The sequence below is a fragment of the Rattus norvegicus genome, chromosome 3 (assembly GCF_036323735.1).
Source record: "Rattus norvegicus strain BN/NHsdMcwi chromosome 3, GRCr8, whole genome shotgun sequence".
In the NCBI taxonomy this organism is placed as follows: domain Eukaryota; kingdom Metazoa; phylum Chordata; class Mammalia; order Rodentia; family Muridae; genus Rattus; species Rattus norvegicus.
In genome coordinates, this window is record NC_086021.1 from 183,009,188 (window position 1) to 183,027,904 (window position 18,717).

The 18,717-nt window shown below is 50.1% G+C and overlaps 1 protein-coding gene across 2 annotated transcripts in view; it reads right to left on the minus strand.

Annotated features, from left to right (window-relative positions):
* The window catches only part of Apcdd1l (APC down-regulated 1 like), a 76,125-nt gene that overhangs the window by 8,684 nt on the left and 48,724 nt on the right, over positions 1–18,717 (minus strand). For both annotated transcript variants that reach the window (XM_063285326.1, XM_006235711.5), the window contains exons 2-3: positions 6,955–7,093; positions 3,538–4,090 (exon numbers count right to left, since the gene is read on the minus strand). In XM_063285326.1, coding sequence (XP_063141396.1) covers positions 3,538–4,090; positions 6,955–7,093 — 692 coding nt within the window. The remainder of the gene's footprint in view (positions 1–3,537; positions 4,091–6,954; positions 7,094–18,717) is intronic.

Sequence of the window (18,717 nt, forward strand, 5' to 3'; positions counted from 1 at the left end):
CTCCGGGCAGTCCTTTTCTGCCTCAGCTTCCACAGGGCTCAGATAACAGGTGAGCCCCATCAGGCCTAGCGGCTGCTGGGGACATGGGGGGTGGGGTGGGTTCTGACCCGGAGGACAGGAAGACACTTTGAAACGCTGGTAAATGGTGACAGACTTGTTTGTGATGGATGGAGGGGGCAATGGCAGTTAGCCGGAGTGTTGGTAATTGGGAGGCCGGCTGATAAGAGTTCCCTCTAATTTAGGCCTTTTAACCTACATTCTGAACTGTGCTCACACTAATGTGTATCGACAGGGCCAAATGCGCGGCATTGAAATAATACGGAGTAGCTCTTTCCTGCCACACTCACGGGGACACATGCGTGACCTCACATGGGTATGATGCCTGGGCAGAGGGACACTGCAGGGGCTGACTGGTCATTTGGGACAAGTGATTCAGGGCAGAGCAGGTGGGTGAGGGGGACAGAGAAGGCATTTCCTGCTCAGGGGCAGTTAAAGAAGATGACACAATGCTCCTGTCCCCATTGAACATCTCTAGAGTGTCCTCAACAGAGGTCAGAGGCCTATGTGCCAACAGACAAAGCCAGCCACCCACCCTCCCCCCGCCCCCAGTCTCACACTTGCCAACTTCGTACTGGTGTGAGCCCGTTCCGCCATTTCTCCCATGGCACGTACCAATATCTAATTAGGCCCCAGAGGTGACGCCTGCCTGGATGACTGTGGTGAAGCACGGACTGATTGATTAGTATTCTATATCCAGGCGATAAATTTGGGGATCAAATTGGTTTTTAAATTAACTTCTAAGAATGTTCAGTATTTACCATCTGGTTTGGGTCGTGGGCAAGGCTCGGGCCCCCGAGAGCAGAGGCGCTATTTGGGGATTTGACTGCAGCATTTCCTTCTCTCAAACGACCTTCCCCTCCCTTCCCCAGGAGGGGGTTGCAGAGCAGACCTTTAATTTAATGTCTGCGCATCTGGCGCTGGTCTGCGGTGACATCTTTCTATGTGTCTTGTTTCTCAATCACTTTTCCAGCCTGTGGAGGCCACCGGGACTGGCCAGGCGGCAGAAGGGAAGGGGCAGTGGCCCCTGAGCTCCTCCCAGGAGAGGGGAACCGGTTAGCCTGTCAGAGTGTCTCTTGGAAAAAGGAGGTGGTAATCAACTCACCTCCTCTGGATTAAGGCCTGAGCAGTATAGGTGGGTTGCCAAAAGGGATTCATTTTGAAGGAAACTTGAGTCTCTCTTTCTGCTCAGGAGTCTTCCTTCTCTGCCTCCCAGACCCTGGGTTTTGGGGACACTTAGAAAGTGTAAGGAAGGCAGGTGGGCTTGGACTCTCCTCACTAATGATCACCCCCCCTGGGGGGGATTCTGACAAGCAGTTGCTATGGGGGGGGTCCAAAGTTGCCCCAGCTGGCTTTGCAACTGTGTACAGTACACAGTAGGCACTCAATGCATGCTTCGTGGTGGCTGGAGGGCTCAAGGTTGGGACAGCTCTTGAGAGATGGCTGAATTTATTCTTCCCTCTGCCCAGTTGTTTGTACTTGGTTGTTCGGTTGGTTTTTGAGAACTTCCGGCCTCTGCCTCCAGAGCGCTAGGATTACAGATGTGAGCTACCATGCTTCATCTGGCTTCCAGGAAATAAACGCGGGGTACGCGGGTCAGGAGTTCCTGGCCCAGAGTCCTAACCTGCCTTCATCTCCACTCACAATGAACAGGGTTCTCCCAGCGTTCCAGACATTGCTCGAATCACTGCTTGGCCGTGAGAGTGAGGAAGGAACTCCAGTGGTCGGCCACCCTGTGTCACAGCTTCAGGGCTGAGACTGTGTTAGTGGGAGTGGCTTCCACTTAAAGACAATGCCTTTCATATTTTAGTTTTGTTTTCTTTCATTTCTTTCCCTCTCTCCTCCTTCTTTCCTCCCTCCCTCCCTTCCTTCCTTCTTCCCTTTTCCCTTCCTTCCTTTTCTTTTTCTTCTCCCTCTCCTCCCCCTCCTTTCTTTTCCTTTCCTTTCCTTTTCTTTTTTCCCCTCTTTGGGTTTTTTGAGAGAGGGTTTCTTTGTATAGCCTGCGCTATCCTAGAACTCACTCTATAGACCAGGCTGGACTCAAACCAATGATCCTCTTGCCTCTGTGTCCTGAGTGCTGGGTTTAAAGGCCTGCATCACCACTGCCTGATGCCTCTTAAATTCTCAAAAAGATTTTTCTCAATGTTTTTCTGAGGAGGATTACCAGAGAGGGTCTCTGCATGGAAAACGCCACTGGCCCCACTCTCATACTGACAGCCCCATCCTTTTATAGTCTAGGGACCTCGTGGCGCTTCCTTACAGTTGAAGTTGTATGGCTGCCATAGGGTCACGTTGGAATCTCATGGAGGGGCTGATCACTACAGCTAGAGCCTCGCTATGATGGGACAAGCCCATAGCCACCAGGCATGTGTTAGAAATGAGGACCACATTAAAAAAAAAAGTCAAATACCTTTAATCCCAGCAACTTGAGAGGCAGAGGCAGGCAGATTTCTGAGTTCATGGACAGCGTGGTCGACAGAGTGAGTTCCAGGACAGTCAGGACTACACAGAGAAACCCTGTCTCAGACAACAGCAGCAACAACAACAAGAAGAAAGAGAGAAAGAGAGAAAGAGAGAAAGAGAGAAAGAAAGAAAGAAAGAAAGAAAGGAAGGAAGGAAGGAAGGAAGGAAAAGAAAGGAAGGAAGACAGACAGAAACAGAGAGGACCACGGTCTTCCCATGGACCCACATGTTCACAGAGGTCCAGGTTCTCATCCAGAGTCCTAACCACGCCCCACCTTTGTTTCCACTAAGCTTCAGTAGTGAGAGGTAGCACCCATTTCCCACCTCCACCTCTGCTCATTATACAAACGCCATAATGTGTGTGGAGTTTGATACAACACCCCGTAACATCGACACGTGTGTGAGTGCATGCACGCACGCACATCAGTGGTTTGTCCGCTGGTCACCAGTGGCCCCCTGACTCCTGAAGGATGTCACTAAGAGAGCACCACAGCCCCAGCAGTGTTTCCAATGCCTGTGCCAACACTGTGATGCCTTAATCCACATGCCAGACCCCACGCTGGGCAGTGCCACAGAACTCCCCTGAGGAAGTGCTTAGTGCCCTTGAGGAAGTCACAGGCAGGCTCCCTAACAGCAGAGTAGGCAGGATGTTAGGGGGTGTGCAGAGTGGGGAACAGAGGGAGCAGGTGAAGAGGACCAAACAGGAAGAAACCTGCCTGAGACACTGTGCCCTGTGGGGACTGGTATGGGGTCTTCCAAGAATGAAGAAGACCAAAGCCAGGAGATGTATGCTGAGAAAGTCTAGGCTAGGGAGGGTAAACAATGGTATTCTTGACAAAATTCATCTAGCCTTGCAGGAGCTGAGACCAGAAGGCTCAAGCAGAGGTAACAGAATGTGCTAATGTCCTGAGGTTAGCTGGCCAGAGCTGAGGGCAGGGTGAAGAGTGGGGCAGACCCTCAGCAGGACCAGACCTGCTGGGCTGGGTGCCCAAGCACCCCACAGGACTCCATACTCACCACAACACTTTGCAGGGGGCTCTGGTAGCCGGTGGGACGGTAGTGCTGTCTCTCTGCCCAGTCGGTGTGGACATCCCCAAGGAACAACTCCTCGACTAGATGAGGTGCCAACCCAGGCTGCTGTTGGATGTGACGTTGCAGGCACAGCAGACTGAGTTCATGCATGCTGAAGCCCAGTGCCACCATGCAGTCACCTGGGACCTGGGAGCTCAGAAGTTCATACAGTGTCCCTGGCAGCCAGGCCTGGCCTGGGGGCAGCCGTCCTGTGCAGTCCTGACCAGCCTGGGTCTGGTTGAGGCGCCTGGCTATGTCAAGCAGGGCGTGGTGGCTGTGAAAGACTATACCCACCTTGTGCAGATGGTAGTCGGCCTCGGTGGCACCCGGGGTGACCCAGGAGGCCTGGCGCAGATGAACTTTGCCCTTAATGAGCAGTGAGTGGGTAGGCTGCTGGCAGGAGGGGTCCCTGTAGTAGAACTGGTAGGCTCGGAAGAGGTGGTTGGAGTAGAAGGTGTAGGAGCGGGTGAGGAATTCTGGCCCTGGGCGGACCTCACAGCTGCCACGGAACAGGGAACAGGGAAATGAAACAGTTGAACAGGGAAATGAAAACCTACCTGGATGTTCTCCTCTTTCTGAGCCGAGCTTCCACATCCTCAACCTCTTTCACTGAAGCCTGGGCCCATAGCCTCAGGTTCCCCAGAGGGGTGGTGTTGGGAGGACTTCTCCATCTTGTGATCTTCATAAATGCTCTCCAGTTAATTCTCCTCTGGTCAACCCTGATGGTCCTAACTGGGGCTTCTGCTACTGTCTACCACTCGATGTACATAGTCTCTTCCCCGCTGAGTCCCAGGACCCCAGTTCTGTCCTGGGTTTCCTACTGAGGGAACAGTGTAGAAGTTGAGCAGAGGGACGTCTCCTGAGTGTCTCCCTCTGGTGAGCTGTCCCCATTCCCTGGTTCATTCCTCCAATAGCAAGCTGTTTCCAGGGTGCGACACCACATGCTCTAGGGGTCGCAGGCTACCGGAGGATCTCAGTCAGCCACCCTGTGTTGCTGTTCTTGAAAAGGACTATGGGAAGCTCAGTGGGTAAATTATCTGCCACAGGACTGTAATGCCCCCTGAGTTGTCCACACTGTGAACAGCAATTGTGGTGTGTGCCTATAATCCTAGCTCTGGGGTAGAGTCAGAGGGCCTGAGGGAGAGGCTCAGGTCCCAGTGAGAGACTGTATGCCAAAAGTAAGGTAGAGAACGACTGAGGAAGACAACCTACCTCTGTACACACACACACACACACATGCACACACATGCACGCACACACACATACACACAGATGAATACACACAGATGCATATACACATACACACACATGCATACAAAGACACATACACACGTGCATACACACACACGCATGCACACACATGCATACATACACACAGACGCATACAAACACACACAGAGAGACAGACTGACTGACAGACCAAGAGACAGAGACACAGAGAGACAGAGACAGAGAGACAAAGAGAGGGGTGGTCAGCTGCCCTGGTCTTCAGGCTCTTGTCTATCAGCAGTGTGAACGGGCCCTGAGGTGTACAGAAGGAAAGGAACGAACTGACTCCTGGCCCCACAGTTATAGCCAAGGATAGAGAAGATCCTCCAGGCCTCATTGTTGTGGGTGCAGGGGACGTCCCTCCTTCCCTGGCGCCCACCTGGATTGGCCTCTTAATATGGATTTCATATTTAAGTTGTTATCTTCCAAGCAGAAAATGGCTCCCATCTTCCCTTCAGGCTCTCTGCTAACATGACGGAGAAAACCTCCTCTGAGATCTAATGAGTCTTAAGCCCTAGCTTCCCTTTCTCCCAGAGAGAGCAGACGCCGAGGCTGAGATGGGCCGTGAATCTAGAGGGAACCCAATTATGTGGTTTTGTTTCACTGGGTCTCTTCACAGTTACTTCTTATTTATAGCGAGTGGCTGTTCCCTGCATCCACAGCGATGCTGGGCATCCTTTAAAAATAATTACATCATCACACTGTAAATGTGTGCCGTTTACTCTGTGACGATGATGCCCCAACAAGGCTGTAAAAGCGCGTGGCTACGTTTAAGTAAATAAAAGTAACTTGGTCTGAAGAGAAACAGTAAGTGGCTAATAGACCAAGGTGTGGCTACAGTGAGGGAAGTCACCCTGTACACTTTAGAACAGCTCCTGGGCAGAGCCTACTGACCCCTTTTTACACTCTCAGAAAGCAACATGGCCTACTTGGAGAGTACAGTGGGACTTTCTAGGAAGAACATTCTAGAAGTTTCTTAGAAGTGTTCCGGAGTGTTCCGCAGGCAGGAGCAGACAACCCGGTGTTCCTTCCCTCTCTGTGCACTCAGTGACCCTGCTAGGGAGCTGCCTAGGTCCCAGTTGGGCTGAATGAGGTAGGGCTGCAGCCCAGAGCCTGGGAAAAGTGCTAGGAGCAATGTGCAGAGCCTGCACCCTACCCCCTCCCGGCACCCAAAGCGCTAGCAGATGTTTGGCAGATTTCTCCATGAGCTCAGGAGGCATGTGTCGGACAGGGAAAGTTCAGTCCTTGACCCCAGAATGGAATGGGCTGAGAAGGGGGGGTGGGTAAGCGAGGGAAGCCACACTCCCCCTCAGCTCCCACTCTGGGAGGGAGAGCGACCTGAGGCTTCCCACAGACAAGGGAGCTGCCCCTGCAGTGAGGTGGGTGGCTACAAGGCTAGGAGGACTGGGTGGGAACCTTGAGTTCTCTCTGCCCAGTCACTTCCTGCCTCTGGTCTTTGGACCAGCTGTGCTCTCTGCCTGACCCATCTTCCTGTGGATCTCAGAATGGGGACTTCTCTCAACCAGATGTCACCATCCTCAGGAACCCTCCAGGATGTTTGTAGCCCTACCCTGGGTTTCCGCTTTGCAGCACAGTTCAGTGCCATGCTAAAATCTACATCACAGAAGTCCCCGTTTGCTTCTTTAGCACACGCCCTACTGTGCGCCCAGCCCACCAGCTCACCAGACGCAAGCCTGAGTGTGTGTGTGTGTGTGTGTGTGTGCATGCGTGTAACAGGTCTGTGTGTGTATGTGTATGCATGTGTGCATGTGTGTGTGTTGCGTGTGCGTGCATACGTGTAACAGGTCTGTGTGTGTGTGTGTGTGTGTGTGTGTGTGTGTGTGTGTGTGTGTGTAATAGGTCTCTGCGTGTGTATCATTCAGTTTACCCTTGTTGACTGGACGGGATGCTTGACAGTTCCGTGCTCTGGATGCCAGGCCCAGAGGGTGAGAAAGCAAGCATTAAGGTTGGCAGGCAGCCTCTAGGGACCCAGGAACATTGTCTCGACCTCACAGAGGTCAATGATAAAGCTCAGAGGGAGATATCTCCCACCCAGCCCAGTAGTGCATGGTTGGGAGCTTAAGGGAGTCTTACCCGGTTGAGATCCAGGGCCCTGTGAGGAGTGGGAGTGGGACCACAGTGATGGGCGTACCCTTAGGCACTGGCTGCTGACACTGGGGCTCCCAGTGTAGACGGCCATCTCCTGAAGTCCCATCCGTTTCTGTGGTGGTAGCTGTAAAGGACAAAGAACCTGGTCAGAGATCCAAGGTGCCATGTGTACCGCCTGGTCTGCCTGCTCTCCCTGTGTGGGGGTTCACAGCCCACCTCAGGCCCCAGAGACCCAGATGCTTGTTGGCTGCATACAGCAGGCTTGCTTGTCCCCTTCTCTCTATGTGGGACATAGACCAGGGTCTAACTCATGCATGGTAGGAGACAAGACCCTGAGTGGGAGAGCAGCCGTATAGACTGTATCCCAGCAGACCTTCTTACCTAAGCCTGGCCAGGAGCCAGCACCACATGGAGGGAGGTGTCTGAGGATGAACGAAGCAGCAGGGGTCTTTCTGGTGACCCCAGGATAGGCTGGCAAGGGCATGGGGCGGCTCCCCACAGCTCCTAGCTTCTGCTCAGAATTGAGTAGCAAGACTTCAGTTAAGGAGTTGTAATCCCCCTCAGAGCTGTCATCTCCAACTCAGAAGGACAACTGATACAGCCCAGATGGCAGGATGCTAGTGTGAACAGTGTCCAAGTCTTACAACAGTGACTGTCCTCATGGTGACCTCTGACCCTGGCTGCTAGCAGCTGTATCAGGTTTGCCAACCCAGCCCTTCCCACTGAGCCTGGGGCCCAAGTGGATCGGGAGGGGCTCGGAGAGCCTTGGCCAGCCAGGGCCTCCAGGGAAGGCTGCGGATGGGGTAGAGAAACTCTCCCACGGTATGTTCCCATCCATTCTCCACAGCAGGTTCCCAGGTTCCCAGCTGGGCTTGAGGGAAGGCCAGGGGACCCTATTTTACCCCTCAGAGCTCTATCTGCTATACACTTGGACCCCAAATTCCCTGTGCCTGCAGTCTCTCAGGAAAGCTTAGGTTCCTGGGATCTGGAGTCACGCCGAGTCTCTGGGGACCCCATCACTAGCTGAGAAGGCGGAGTGGTGTAGTTGGCGATGGTGGTAATGGTGCCACAGATGAAGGAAGGATCCAGGTGGTTTAACAGTTGTGCCCTGCAGTCTTTGCAGCCGTCCTAGGAGCCCGGTGTGGCTTGATGGCTCAGCTCCATGGGTTTGTGGCCCTCACCAAGGAAAGCCAGAACTGGAGCCTTGCTTGTCGGATTCAGGTCTGACAGGGTGACTGTCCCTCATCTGGGTCACCAGCGAGACACTGGGGGGCTGATTTGGAGACCCAGAGTGCAGGGTACCCGTGCGAAGAGTAAAGATCTGAGGGTGACCCTTGGTCCCACTGATCAATGGAGTTGTTGACTGTGGTCAGACAAGTAGGAGAAACAAAACCAGACAGCCAGCCAAGGCCAGGTATCTTAAGGTGGGCGCACTGTCACTTGGGGAAGCAAAGGTGAGCTGACCAAGGTCTTGCATGATAGAAGATGGGGTTTTCAAAATTGACCTGGCACAGTACCAATATGACCTGAGCCAGATCATTTTGGCAGGACCCCATTTTACCCCTCAGAGCTCTATCTGCTATACACTTGGACCCCAAATTCCCGGTGCCTGCAGTCTCTCAGGAAAGCTTAGGTTCCTGGGATCTGGAGTCACACGCCGAGTCTCTGGGGACCCCGTCACTACCTGAGAAGGCAGTGCATGGGCATCCCCGTTGAGCCCATGAGTCCTGAACTGAGACAGACCTGTCTGAGCTGTCAGCCGGAGAACACTGTGGCGCTTCTGAGGCACAGTCATGGTCGGAAGCTGCTGGACTCTCTGGATTCAATTCTGCAGGTTAATTTGAACATCACCGGTGTCAGTGAAACCTGTCGCAAAGTGTTGATTTGGTGAACAGATGGGGGCAAGGAAGAATCCGGAGGGGTCAGCCTTATTTGCCTGGTTGGGAAATGAAGCTTGCATTTCACGGCGAAATAGCACACGGGCTCTGAAAATTAGAGAGTTGTTGTCTCCATGAATCTCTGGTCCTTGAAGAGATGCTGTCTCTGTTGGGAAGGCAGCCATCACACCCTCCCTGAAGGCACCGAGAGGAGACGTCACGCTCTGTCACAAAGCTCTCAGATGCTATTTCCCCCAAGTGTGTTTTCGTTTATGTTATTTTTCTGTGAGGAGTTAGGATTTAATTATGTTAGAAGACTATAATATATAGTCAGACCTCTTTGTCTTCAGAACACGGATGTGCGCACAAAGCCCAGCACAATGGAAGCCTTCGTGAAGAATCTCCAGAGGCCAGCCATGCTGGTTTCCCATAACCTCAATGTAAAGGTTGTTAAAGAAAATCAACCACCAACCCAACTAATAGTTAGAAATAGTCTCACGACGCTGCCCCTCACAGCTCTGGGACAGACCTCGATTTTCTTTTCTTCCTTCACCCCGCTTTCTTCCCTCTCCCCACAGGAAAACCTTAACTAGATGAACCACTACCGGCAGATGGGGCCATGGCTGGGTCATACAACTCTTTGCAGGGACCCGAATGCAAGGACCAAATTGATTTTTATCAACCATGGATTTTTAATTAACAGTGGTGTCCACTTTACTGCCGTTCAGTATTTACTGTTTACCCCACTAATTAAAAATTATGCTGCTTTTGCATGCATAAGAGTGGGGACATTTGAAATTAGATAGCATCGTTCAAATTACCTGCAGAATTAAATTTACAGTACCCAACTGCTCGGACCAGGCTCCCAGAGCCGAAAATATGATCTGCTGTGGCCCGATGTGTTAGCGGGAGCTAGAACACCAGGGACAGGACACTTGCACAAACACCATATGGAGTATGTTTGTGTCTGTGGAGAGTGTGGATGTTGCCTGAGTCTCTGCCTGTGGAGCTCTAGAGATGCCCTGAGGTCCTCACATCTGCAGAGTCCATTCCTTCGGAGCCACCTAGGTTGGAGGCTGGATCTGTGTCAGGCTGGGTGGTGCTCCACAGCCCTGGCGGACACGTCTTCTGCCTGGCCATTGCTGGGGACTGTCAACCTCAGTCTGCATGGCCATTTGGAGTCCAGGACCTTCCCCATCCTATAGTTGAGGATACAGAGTCTCAGAGTGGTAGAGAGATTTAGCTGCTCTTGTATTATCAGCTCATACACGCTAGGAGCCCAGGCTGACCTGGAACTCACAATCCTCCTTCTTAAATCTCCTAAGTGTTGGGTAGGAAGATGTGTACTAACAAGCCAGCTCTCAGATGCATACACCTGTGTAGGACAGAGGACACCTTGGCTGTAATTCTTTACATGTTGCTCATCTCTTTCTGTTTATTTTTTATTTTATTTTTATTTTGTTTTATTTTTTGAGGCAGGTCTCTTTGTAGCTTGGAATTGACCAAGTAGCTAGGCACTCTTTTTTTCTCTCTTCTTTTCTTTTTCTTTTTTAAACATGGGTGCTTAAGAATTCAACTCATTTAGACAACTTTAAAAATGCAGCCAAACATATCTAATACAATAATCAGGGCTGGGTACAGTGACATATATACTTCTAATCACAGGTTCAAAGCCAGTCTGGATTACAGAGACTCTGCCTCAACAAACGAACAAAACCCAATCATCCCATTCCACACGCACCCCTTTGGGTATTTTAAAGCACTCGATTTGGAGGTATTTAGAATCATCACAATCCCAGGCAGCTGTCATCTCTGACTAGTTCCTGACAGTCACCATGTAAGGAAGCTTGCTCTCGACATCCACCACTCCCCTCTCCTCAGAGCCTGCCTTCCGCAACCTCACTGTTACTATGAATGGGCATCAACTGTATATTTCCCATGGATGGAATCCACTGTACTTGCCTGCTTCTCACCAAAGTCATCCCTAGGACCTCAAGGGTATTAACATTCTTCAGATAAGCAGTGGAGGCCTGGAGAGCCTGCATGCCCAGCCCTGCGATGAGTAGGATGAGAGGTGATGCTGATGGGTGTGTGTGTGTGTGTGTGTGTGTGTGTGTGTGTGTGTGTAGGCGCGTGGAGACCTCCTCTGCTCTGGCTGTGTACTCCTCAGAGAAGCAAGAGTAGATGACTGAAGTGCACTTAAAAATCTGAGTTTGGATCCCAAGTACCTATGTGGAAAGCCAGACGCGACTGGGTATTTCTGCTGGTGGGAAGAGGGGTACAGACAGGAAGTTGGTTCAAGTTCACTGGCCAGTCCGTCTAGTAAAAAAAAAATATCCATGAGTTCTGAGTTCTGTGAGAGACAGTTTCTCAAGGGAATAAGGGTGAGAGTCACTGAGGAAGGGAGCTGTCTCTGTATGAGTGTGCATGCACACATCTGTACACTGATGTTTATAAACATGCACACCAAGCATGCACACATGTGCATACACACACCACACACACACACACCACAGAAACACATACTTACACACATACCACAAATAACACACACACACACACACACACACACACACACACACACACACACACACTCACAAATACCAGTTGTAGGTTCTACATTTACAGGACTGCCCATGAGACTTGTGGACTCTTCCTTTTCTCTCATCCAACAGATCCCACAAGGCCAGTCTGCCATGTGGCCTCGATTTTCATTGGCTCTTGTGCTGACTCATAGGCTGGCACTGTAACCCCACATCTACTGGAAGAGCCCTGCCTGGCACAGCCGCTCTGCTCTCTGACCCATGCCCCACTCCCGTTCAGTGCTTCCAAACTAGCAATTAAGTATCTGCTTTCTGTGGCTTCTGTATTTTGAGATCTTGTTTTGGGGAATAATTTTAGACAATGTTGCAGAAGCAGTAGTGTTCTGGTATACCCTCTGCCTAGCTACACTGAGGGTTCCCATTACTCAGACACCCAAAGATGATCAAAACCAGGAAGTAGAATGTAGTCAACAGCCTGTTTCAGGTTCACTCAGTGTCTTGTTTTTGACAGTTTTAGGTCTAGGCGTTTAACTGTCGTGTCTTTTCCACATGTCTTTGGTTTTATCTTTCCTAACTTGACACTTTTGGAGAACACTTGCCAGTTACTTCATAGAGTCCCTTTGTCTGGAATTGGTGTTTCCTCTTGGTTGTGTTTGACCTGTGCCTTGTGACAAGAGCAATGAGTGACTTCACTTCACTCTGTCAGGAGGCTCCGGGTCAGTCAGTCTACAGTTTGAACTTCATTCCTATGCCCACCATGCTTCCCCATTGTTGAGGACAGTTAATTAATTGTCTTGGTGGTTACTAATAGACTCAAGGCTCCCTTAAGACCTGGTAACATCCTTGCCTGCCACCGTAAGCCCTGACCTATGTGTTCCTGTCCTGGAGGCCATCACTTGTCCTGAAATTATAACTGACTTGTGTTGTAAGGAAGAGCTGCCTTGTCTCTTCCAAGGGTCAGTGCAGCTCCTGTGTCCACTCATAATTGCTCCTGGGTACAGACTTTAGTTTTTAATTGTAGACCATTATTGTTATCTGTGCCTTGTTCCCCAAAAGCCCCACTAGATAGATCTGGACACTGGGTGTGCCTGGAGTTCATCTCTAGTGTTTTCTCCAAATCACCGGGTCAGGGGTTTTGTTTGTTTGCTTGTTTTGTTTTTAAACTTTCCCCAGGTGGAAATAGATCTGGATTCACTTTGCATTTTCTTAGACTCAGCCTAGACTCAGTCCCTATGTTCTTTTAATAGAAAACAGTATGTAGATATCAGGGCTCAGTGTTTCTTCCTCCCTCTTCCTCCCTAATTCTTCCCACCTGCCTCTCTACTTCTCTTCCCCTCTCCCTCCTCCCTCCCTTCCCCATTTTCTCCTCCCTCTTTTCCTTCTCCCTCTTCCCTCCCCCCTCCTCCCTCCCTCCCTTCCCCTCTCCCTCATCTCCCTTTCTCTTTCCCCTAGCTCCCTTTCCCTCTTCCTCTTCCCTCCCTCTCTCTGTCCCTCCTCCCTTCTCCTCTCCATCTCTCCTTTCTTCTTCTTTCTCTCATTTCTTCTATTGATTCCCCTCCCTCCTTTCTTTTTTTTTCCGTCATTGCTTCTCTTCTTCCTGTATTTTTCACTCTCTCCCTTCCTTTCCTCTGCAGTATTGCCAGCCAAGTCCACCCGGCCCTGGCCTGTTAGGACCAGGTTCTCCTTTCTTTCTCCTAATGCCACTCACTCTCATCACTGACTGATGCCCTGAAAATAGACCTGGGAAGTTTTTAGGCTAACACACCTCCAGTTCTTCTTTCCTAGGTTAAATACGGGAGAGCTTCCTCTCGCTGTGAGTACCATCCCGTTTCCTTGGATACACCTCTTCCTTCTCTCAGGAAGTGACTGTCAGGGTCAGACTCACAGTAGATTTGTAGCTGTTGGGACTTTTGAGGAAGAGAGCAATGACATTCCCAGAATCCAGAGCCCAGGCAAATGGAGAGCAAAGAGAGGAAGGTGGAGGGAGATGACACGTGAAGACTGAACCAGGTCAAGGGCTGGATCCAAACTCCAAGCCCAATGCCCACTACTTGCATTATAGCTTGTTCTACCCAGGGTAGGGTTCTATAGAAATGCCTGCACACCATACATGCAGAGTCACAGATACAACATCATGGGTCACCGATGGCCTCTAAGAGCCATGGTCAAAAAGGTAAAAAGAAATAGGTGAACTTAATCATAACATCTTTCCACCCAGCCCCATCATTATGTACAAGTGATGATGGAGACATGGATGTGCAGATCTTGAATAGATTTCCCAACCTGACTTCCAAGTTGGGTGCTGTGTGTTTCACAACTACAGATCCATTCAGGTTCAGGTTGGTCGCCTCCCAGCAATGGGTGGGATGCTGCATCAGACAGAACCCCAGCTTAGGGATGGAGTGTGGGTCTTCTTTGGTCAACAGGGGCGTCCATTAGGTCTAGTTTTCTACTTAGACTCTGGTCTTGCAGCCCTACTCTGTGCTCTGTGTATAAATCAGATTTCCCTCCCTTCTTTTTTTCTTTCTTTCCTTTCTTGTGGTTTCTTTTCTTTTCTTTTTTTTTTTTTTTTTTTTTTTTTTTTTTTTTTTTTTTCGGAGCTGGGGACCGAACCCAGGGCCTTGCGCTTCCTAGGTAAGCGCTCTACCACTGAGCTAAATCCCCAGCCTTCTTTTTTTTTTTTTAAAGGAAAGGTATCTTGTATCTCAGACTGACCTTGAACACACTTTGTAGCCAAGGTTGTCCTTGAACTGTTAATCCTCCTGCCTCCACCTCCTGATTTGCTTTAGAAAAAAAAAGTACTTGGTTTTAAAGGAAACAAACAAAAAGTCAGAAGAACATCTCTGGTTTATTCCCAGCCCTCAGCCTGAGGTAATTCACCTGGAAAGCTTGGGCTTGGAGGGAGGCTTGTGCACATTTTAAATAAAAGTGTCAACAACAGGTCCCACCCAAACAATGAGCTCTTGATTAGTGGAGGCCTCCCTGTGCACACTAGGATGCGCTAGCTGATGAGGCTCAGAAAGCCCCAGAAACTGTCAGAGGAGCGGCCCTCACCACTGCTACAGAAAAACATGTGCTTTGGGATGAGATCACCATACATAAGGCATGAGATCGTCCAGTCGATCTCCCCAGAGAAGGGCTCGGATTGGCATGTCAATGAAAACGCCAACAAATCACGGGAGAGCGAAGACAGAACTGGACGTCCCAGAGCCCATGGGCCCCTCTGAGGTGCTTGGCTCCACTTCAGCCACTTCACGTGTCTTGCATTTGGCCATAATCTTAAAGCCTTGTAATCCATCGAATTCAAGGCCTCTGTGCTTAGGGACTATGTGTGTGTGTACATTTCGACCCTGGGAAACTCAGAAATAGCAAGTTCTAGAATGAGCATGTCCCAGTTTCCCACTCCTGGCAGTTTCTCAGGCCTTTTGGAATGTGTTCTCTGCTGGGTGACCTCAGAGTGGACGATTGCCCCGAGGACCCGGGGAAGCAGGGACACCTGCAACAGTCGATTCCCAGAAGAAGATGCATAGGGGTCTTGGAGGCCCACATGAGAGGCTAGCAAGAAACAGCAGGGCTCCCCAGTGTCCTCCCAGCTTTTCCTGTAACCCCAGAACCCAGGCATCAGCGATGTAGTTTGGCTTTGCCATTGGTGTGCCTCCACGGTCAATGAGCTCCTCTGCGTGGGAAGCCTTTTGTCGAGGGGAGAGGTTTGCCGCTGGGACATCTTTGCAGAGCTCTGAGTTTAGCATTTCCTGCTAAGGGAAGAGGAAGCCCACTACTCCTGGGATGGGAAAGGAATGAGGGGTTTGGGGAGACAAGATTTGGCCCACTCAGCTGGCCCATCCGCCAGGTTTTTCTGTTTGTTTGTTTAAGAACGATCCAGCACAAAAACTTCCCATCAAAATTCTCTCTGGGCCCCGTGGTAATGCTAATTACTCTGCTCTGGGCTGGGGCTTCCCCCCAGATGAAGACTGGAAAATTCTAGCCAGAGCCCAGCTGTTTCAAAATAGCCCAGGCATCTTGGTGATTGATAGGTGCTCTTCCCTCTCTACCCAGATGTGGTGTCTAACAGACAAGGCTTCCTCTGCTTCGTCAGCACCACATTCCCAGATCTCTAGGTAGGTCTTTAGATATCCATAATCTGTAAACCATCCTCCATCGAGGGCGTAGAGTGGTTGTGGGGTGGGGTGGGGGGTGTTGGTTAAGTGCTTGGAGATTCTAGATCGCCATGTTTGGTGGACACTGTGTCTGCCCTGAGGGGAGAAGCTCTGAAACAGTGTTTGCTGAACAGATCTATGTCTGGAAGTCTCCATCGCGCCAACAAATCCTTGTTGGATTTCTTGGCAGAAGACCCAAGTTTCATTGTTCTGTAGAAAAGGAATTTGGCATGAGTGACACAAGGTTGTGGTGTGTTCTGTAGGAAAGAGGACATCTGAGTAATTAGTGGTGAAGACTTCCCAATGAACCATGAGGTAGGTGCTTGAGAAGAAACCTAGGGCGAACATCTCTAAGAATTGGATTCTTCTTGGAGACTTGGGAACTTGGTGGCCATCAAGGTCTTCTCCAAAAGAACCAAGAACCTTACCATCTATCAGAAATAGTTAGAAGGTTTAAGGTCTTCATGAGAACATGGGGATTGGAGGCTTTCTTGAGGCATCTTGTGTTTGTAGATCTCTTAAAGATGTAGGGGGCGACTGGAAGCCACCCCGGGTGTTGGGGGAGACATACCACGGGCTGGGCTGTTCTTGGGAGTCCCCACAAGGGGGACCTCTTGAGCTTCAGTTGGGGTGGTTGGGAGTCGGGGTGGAAACCCAGCACACGCCTCTACCACACCTGACCTCCAGGCGAGGGCCACGGCCTCCCTTTCTTCCTCCTTCTAGGTCTTTGGGCAAGACAGACTCCTTAGAAGACCAGCTTTGGGGGTCCATGGTCTCTCTCACACCAAGGGTCATCATGTTGGGTCATACCGAGGACATATTTTGAGATTGAACTGGATGGATAATGGGATTACCCATCCTTGTCTCTTTTTAGACACGTGGGCAACTCAGAACAAGAACCACAAATGGAAGGAGAGAGGGCACCCAGAAAGGCCCACAACAGTGAAGCAAACCGCCTCCTCCCTTGGTCTTTCCCCAAGGATGTGTAGAGAGGGAGAGCTTTGGGTCAGAAAGCATGGAGATTTTAAATGCAAGAAAATTATGGTGATTCTAACAAATCAATTTTTCTTGCATTGTGTTGAGATTAAGTTCATGGTCTTTTTCATGTATTCAAAATAAAGAATATCCCCAGAGTCTGAACTTGTAGGGAAGCCTACGTCATGCTTGAAAACCCCATTTTGCTAGGAGCCACTAGATTTTAAGAGAAATAGTAATATTTAATTATGGTATTATTTCACCATCTAGAAAATTAATATAGTTTTCAATTTCAGGAGTGTATGAATCTTGTTTTTTAAATTACCATACAAATAGAATCCTAAAGACACAAATATTGGCTTAAGTGTTGCAGACAAGGTACTGGGAAATATATGTTGGCTTCCTAAATATTCAATAAATGGCCTTTCACTCTTGCCTTCCCTTGTGACTTTCCGATGTTTGTCATCCTGGAGAATAGAACTCACGGTTGCTCAGGGGACATCAAGCGATGATGAGATGACCCTGTCCGATTAGTCATCAGGGATAGAATGGCTGCCATTATAGGAAAGTGGTGCATGTTTCTAGAAAGCTCTACTCTGCATGGCCCTGGTTGACTTATCCACTCTGCCTGTTACTGTTGTACAGATTGGGATACAGAGCCTGATGAGGTCTGACTTTTCTTATGTAAATGTCAACAGAAAGACCCTAACTCAAACCCAGGGGCCTGGGAACTACAGCTCTTCCTCCTTATGCTTCCTGCCCCTTGGCTTCACTTGGTGTGTATTCCTTCCCTATTACGTGTGTGTCTACGACGTCGTGGACATATTTCTGCCAGGGTTTGGGGTTCCCGGTCAGTTGGTGAACCGTTGCTTGGCACATTCTGTCCAGTACGTGTCCAGAGAAGGGACAGGGTGGGGCGGGGACGCTGTGTGGGCCTGGATTCAGTGACTGCATGTTCTTTCAGGGCCTTACATAAACAGAAACAGCTTGACAGATAGAAGAGCAGGTAATGGGCTCTCTGGACAGAGCTGTGAAGGTGGCAGGAAGGTGTAAAGCACATAGGAATGGAGGGCAGTGTAATTAGTTCTGAGCTGGGCACAGCTCTGGGTGTTGTCATGGGGAGGGTGCTGAGATGAGCAGCTGCAGGGAGCCCAGGCTCTGCAGTGTCCCTGGGTAGAGGAAGATCTATGGTACAGAAGGATCAGTGTGTTCTCAAACACCTTGTGTTTTGAAAGACATTGTGCCTACAGTGTGCATGCAGGTGGTGTGCGTGCACGCACCCGTGTGTGTATGCATGCTCATGCACTTGCATACAGGTGTATGCACGCGCACACACCTATGACTCCAGGGGGCTAGGATGGACATCGTACATTTGATGACTTCCCTGTCTATTTTGACTTCAATTCGATAACTGCCACATCCAGCCTGGGGTGGTGTTAGGACGAAGTGAAGGCAGAGACTGATAGATTATTTTTAAAAATAAGTTAAGTGAAAATGAGTTCTTTGATCGGAAGAGAAATTGTTGATTCAGTTTTAGGACAGCGAAGATCATCTGAAAGGATCAAATTGACTTGATGGCCCACAGCCACAGGTGTCTGGGGACCAAGGCTCTGAGCTCCCTGTTGCTTTTGTTAATAATGACGTGGTTACCTGTCGGGGTCCAGGCCATCACAGGATGGAGAGTCAGAGGCTATAGATAAGAAAACAACCTGAGGAATGGTGAGGGGTGCACGCGGGTCCTTAGCCAGGAGCAGCCTCAGTACTGCTCCTGGGAATGAACTGGGAAGGCACTCTGTTTTGGGGTGTGCTGTTTGAGAAGGCACAGGTTGGAGCCACACTTTACTCCAAGGCTGAGACTGAGGTGTGGGGAGGCAGCTGGAGACTGCCCTAGGTCAAAGCCTCAGAAGGGAGGTCAAGAAAGGGGCGCGCACGAGAGGGCTTCGGTAGGGAGGACTGCAGAAGGCACACAGGGTGACTGCTTAAGCCTAATTGGAAAATCTTCTAGGTGGAAAATCTTCACCTAGGTGAAGCCTGCGGTGTCCTGGGAGACAGAGGAGCTTGGCTAGAGCAGAGATACGTGACAGACACATCGTGTCCCATGGCTTGTTATTGTCATTGAAGCTATTTTATGTCCAAGGACACTCTGAAAATACAGAAAAAAATAGCACATGGGCCTGCTCCCCTCAAGCCTGTGGT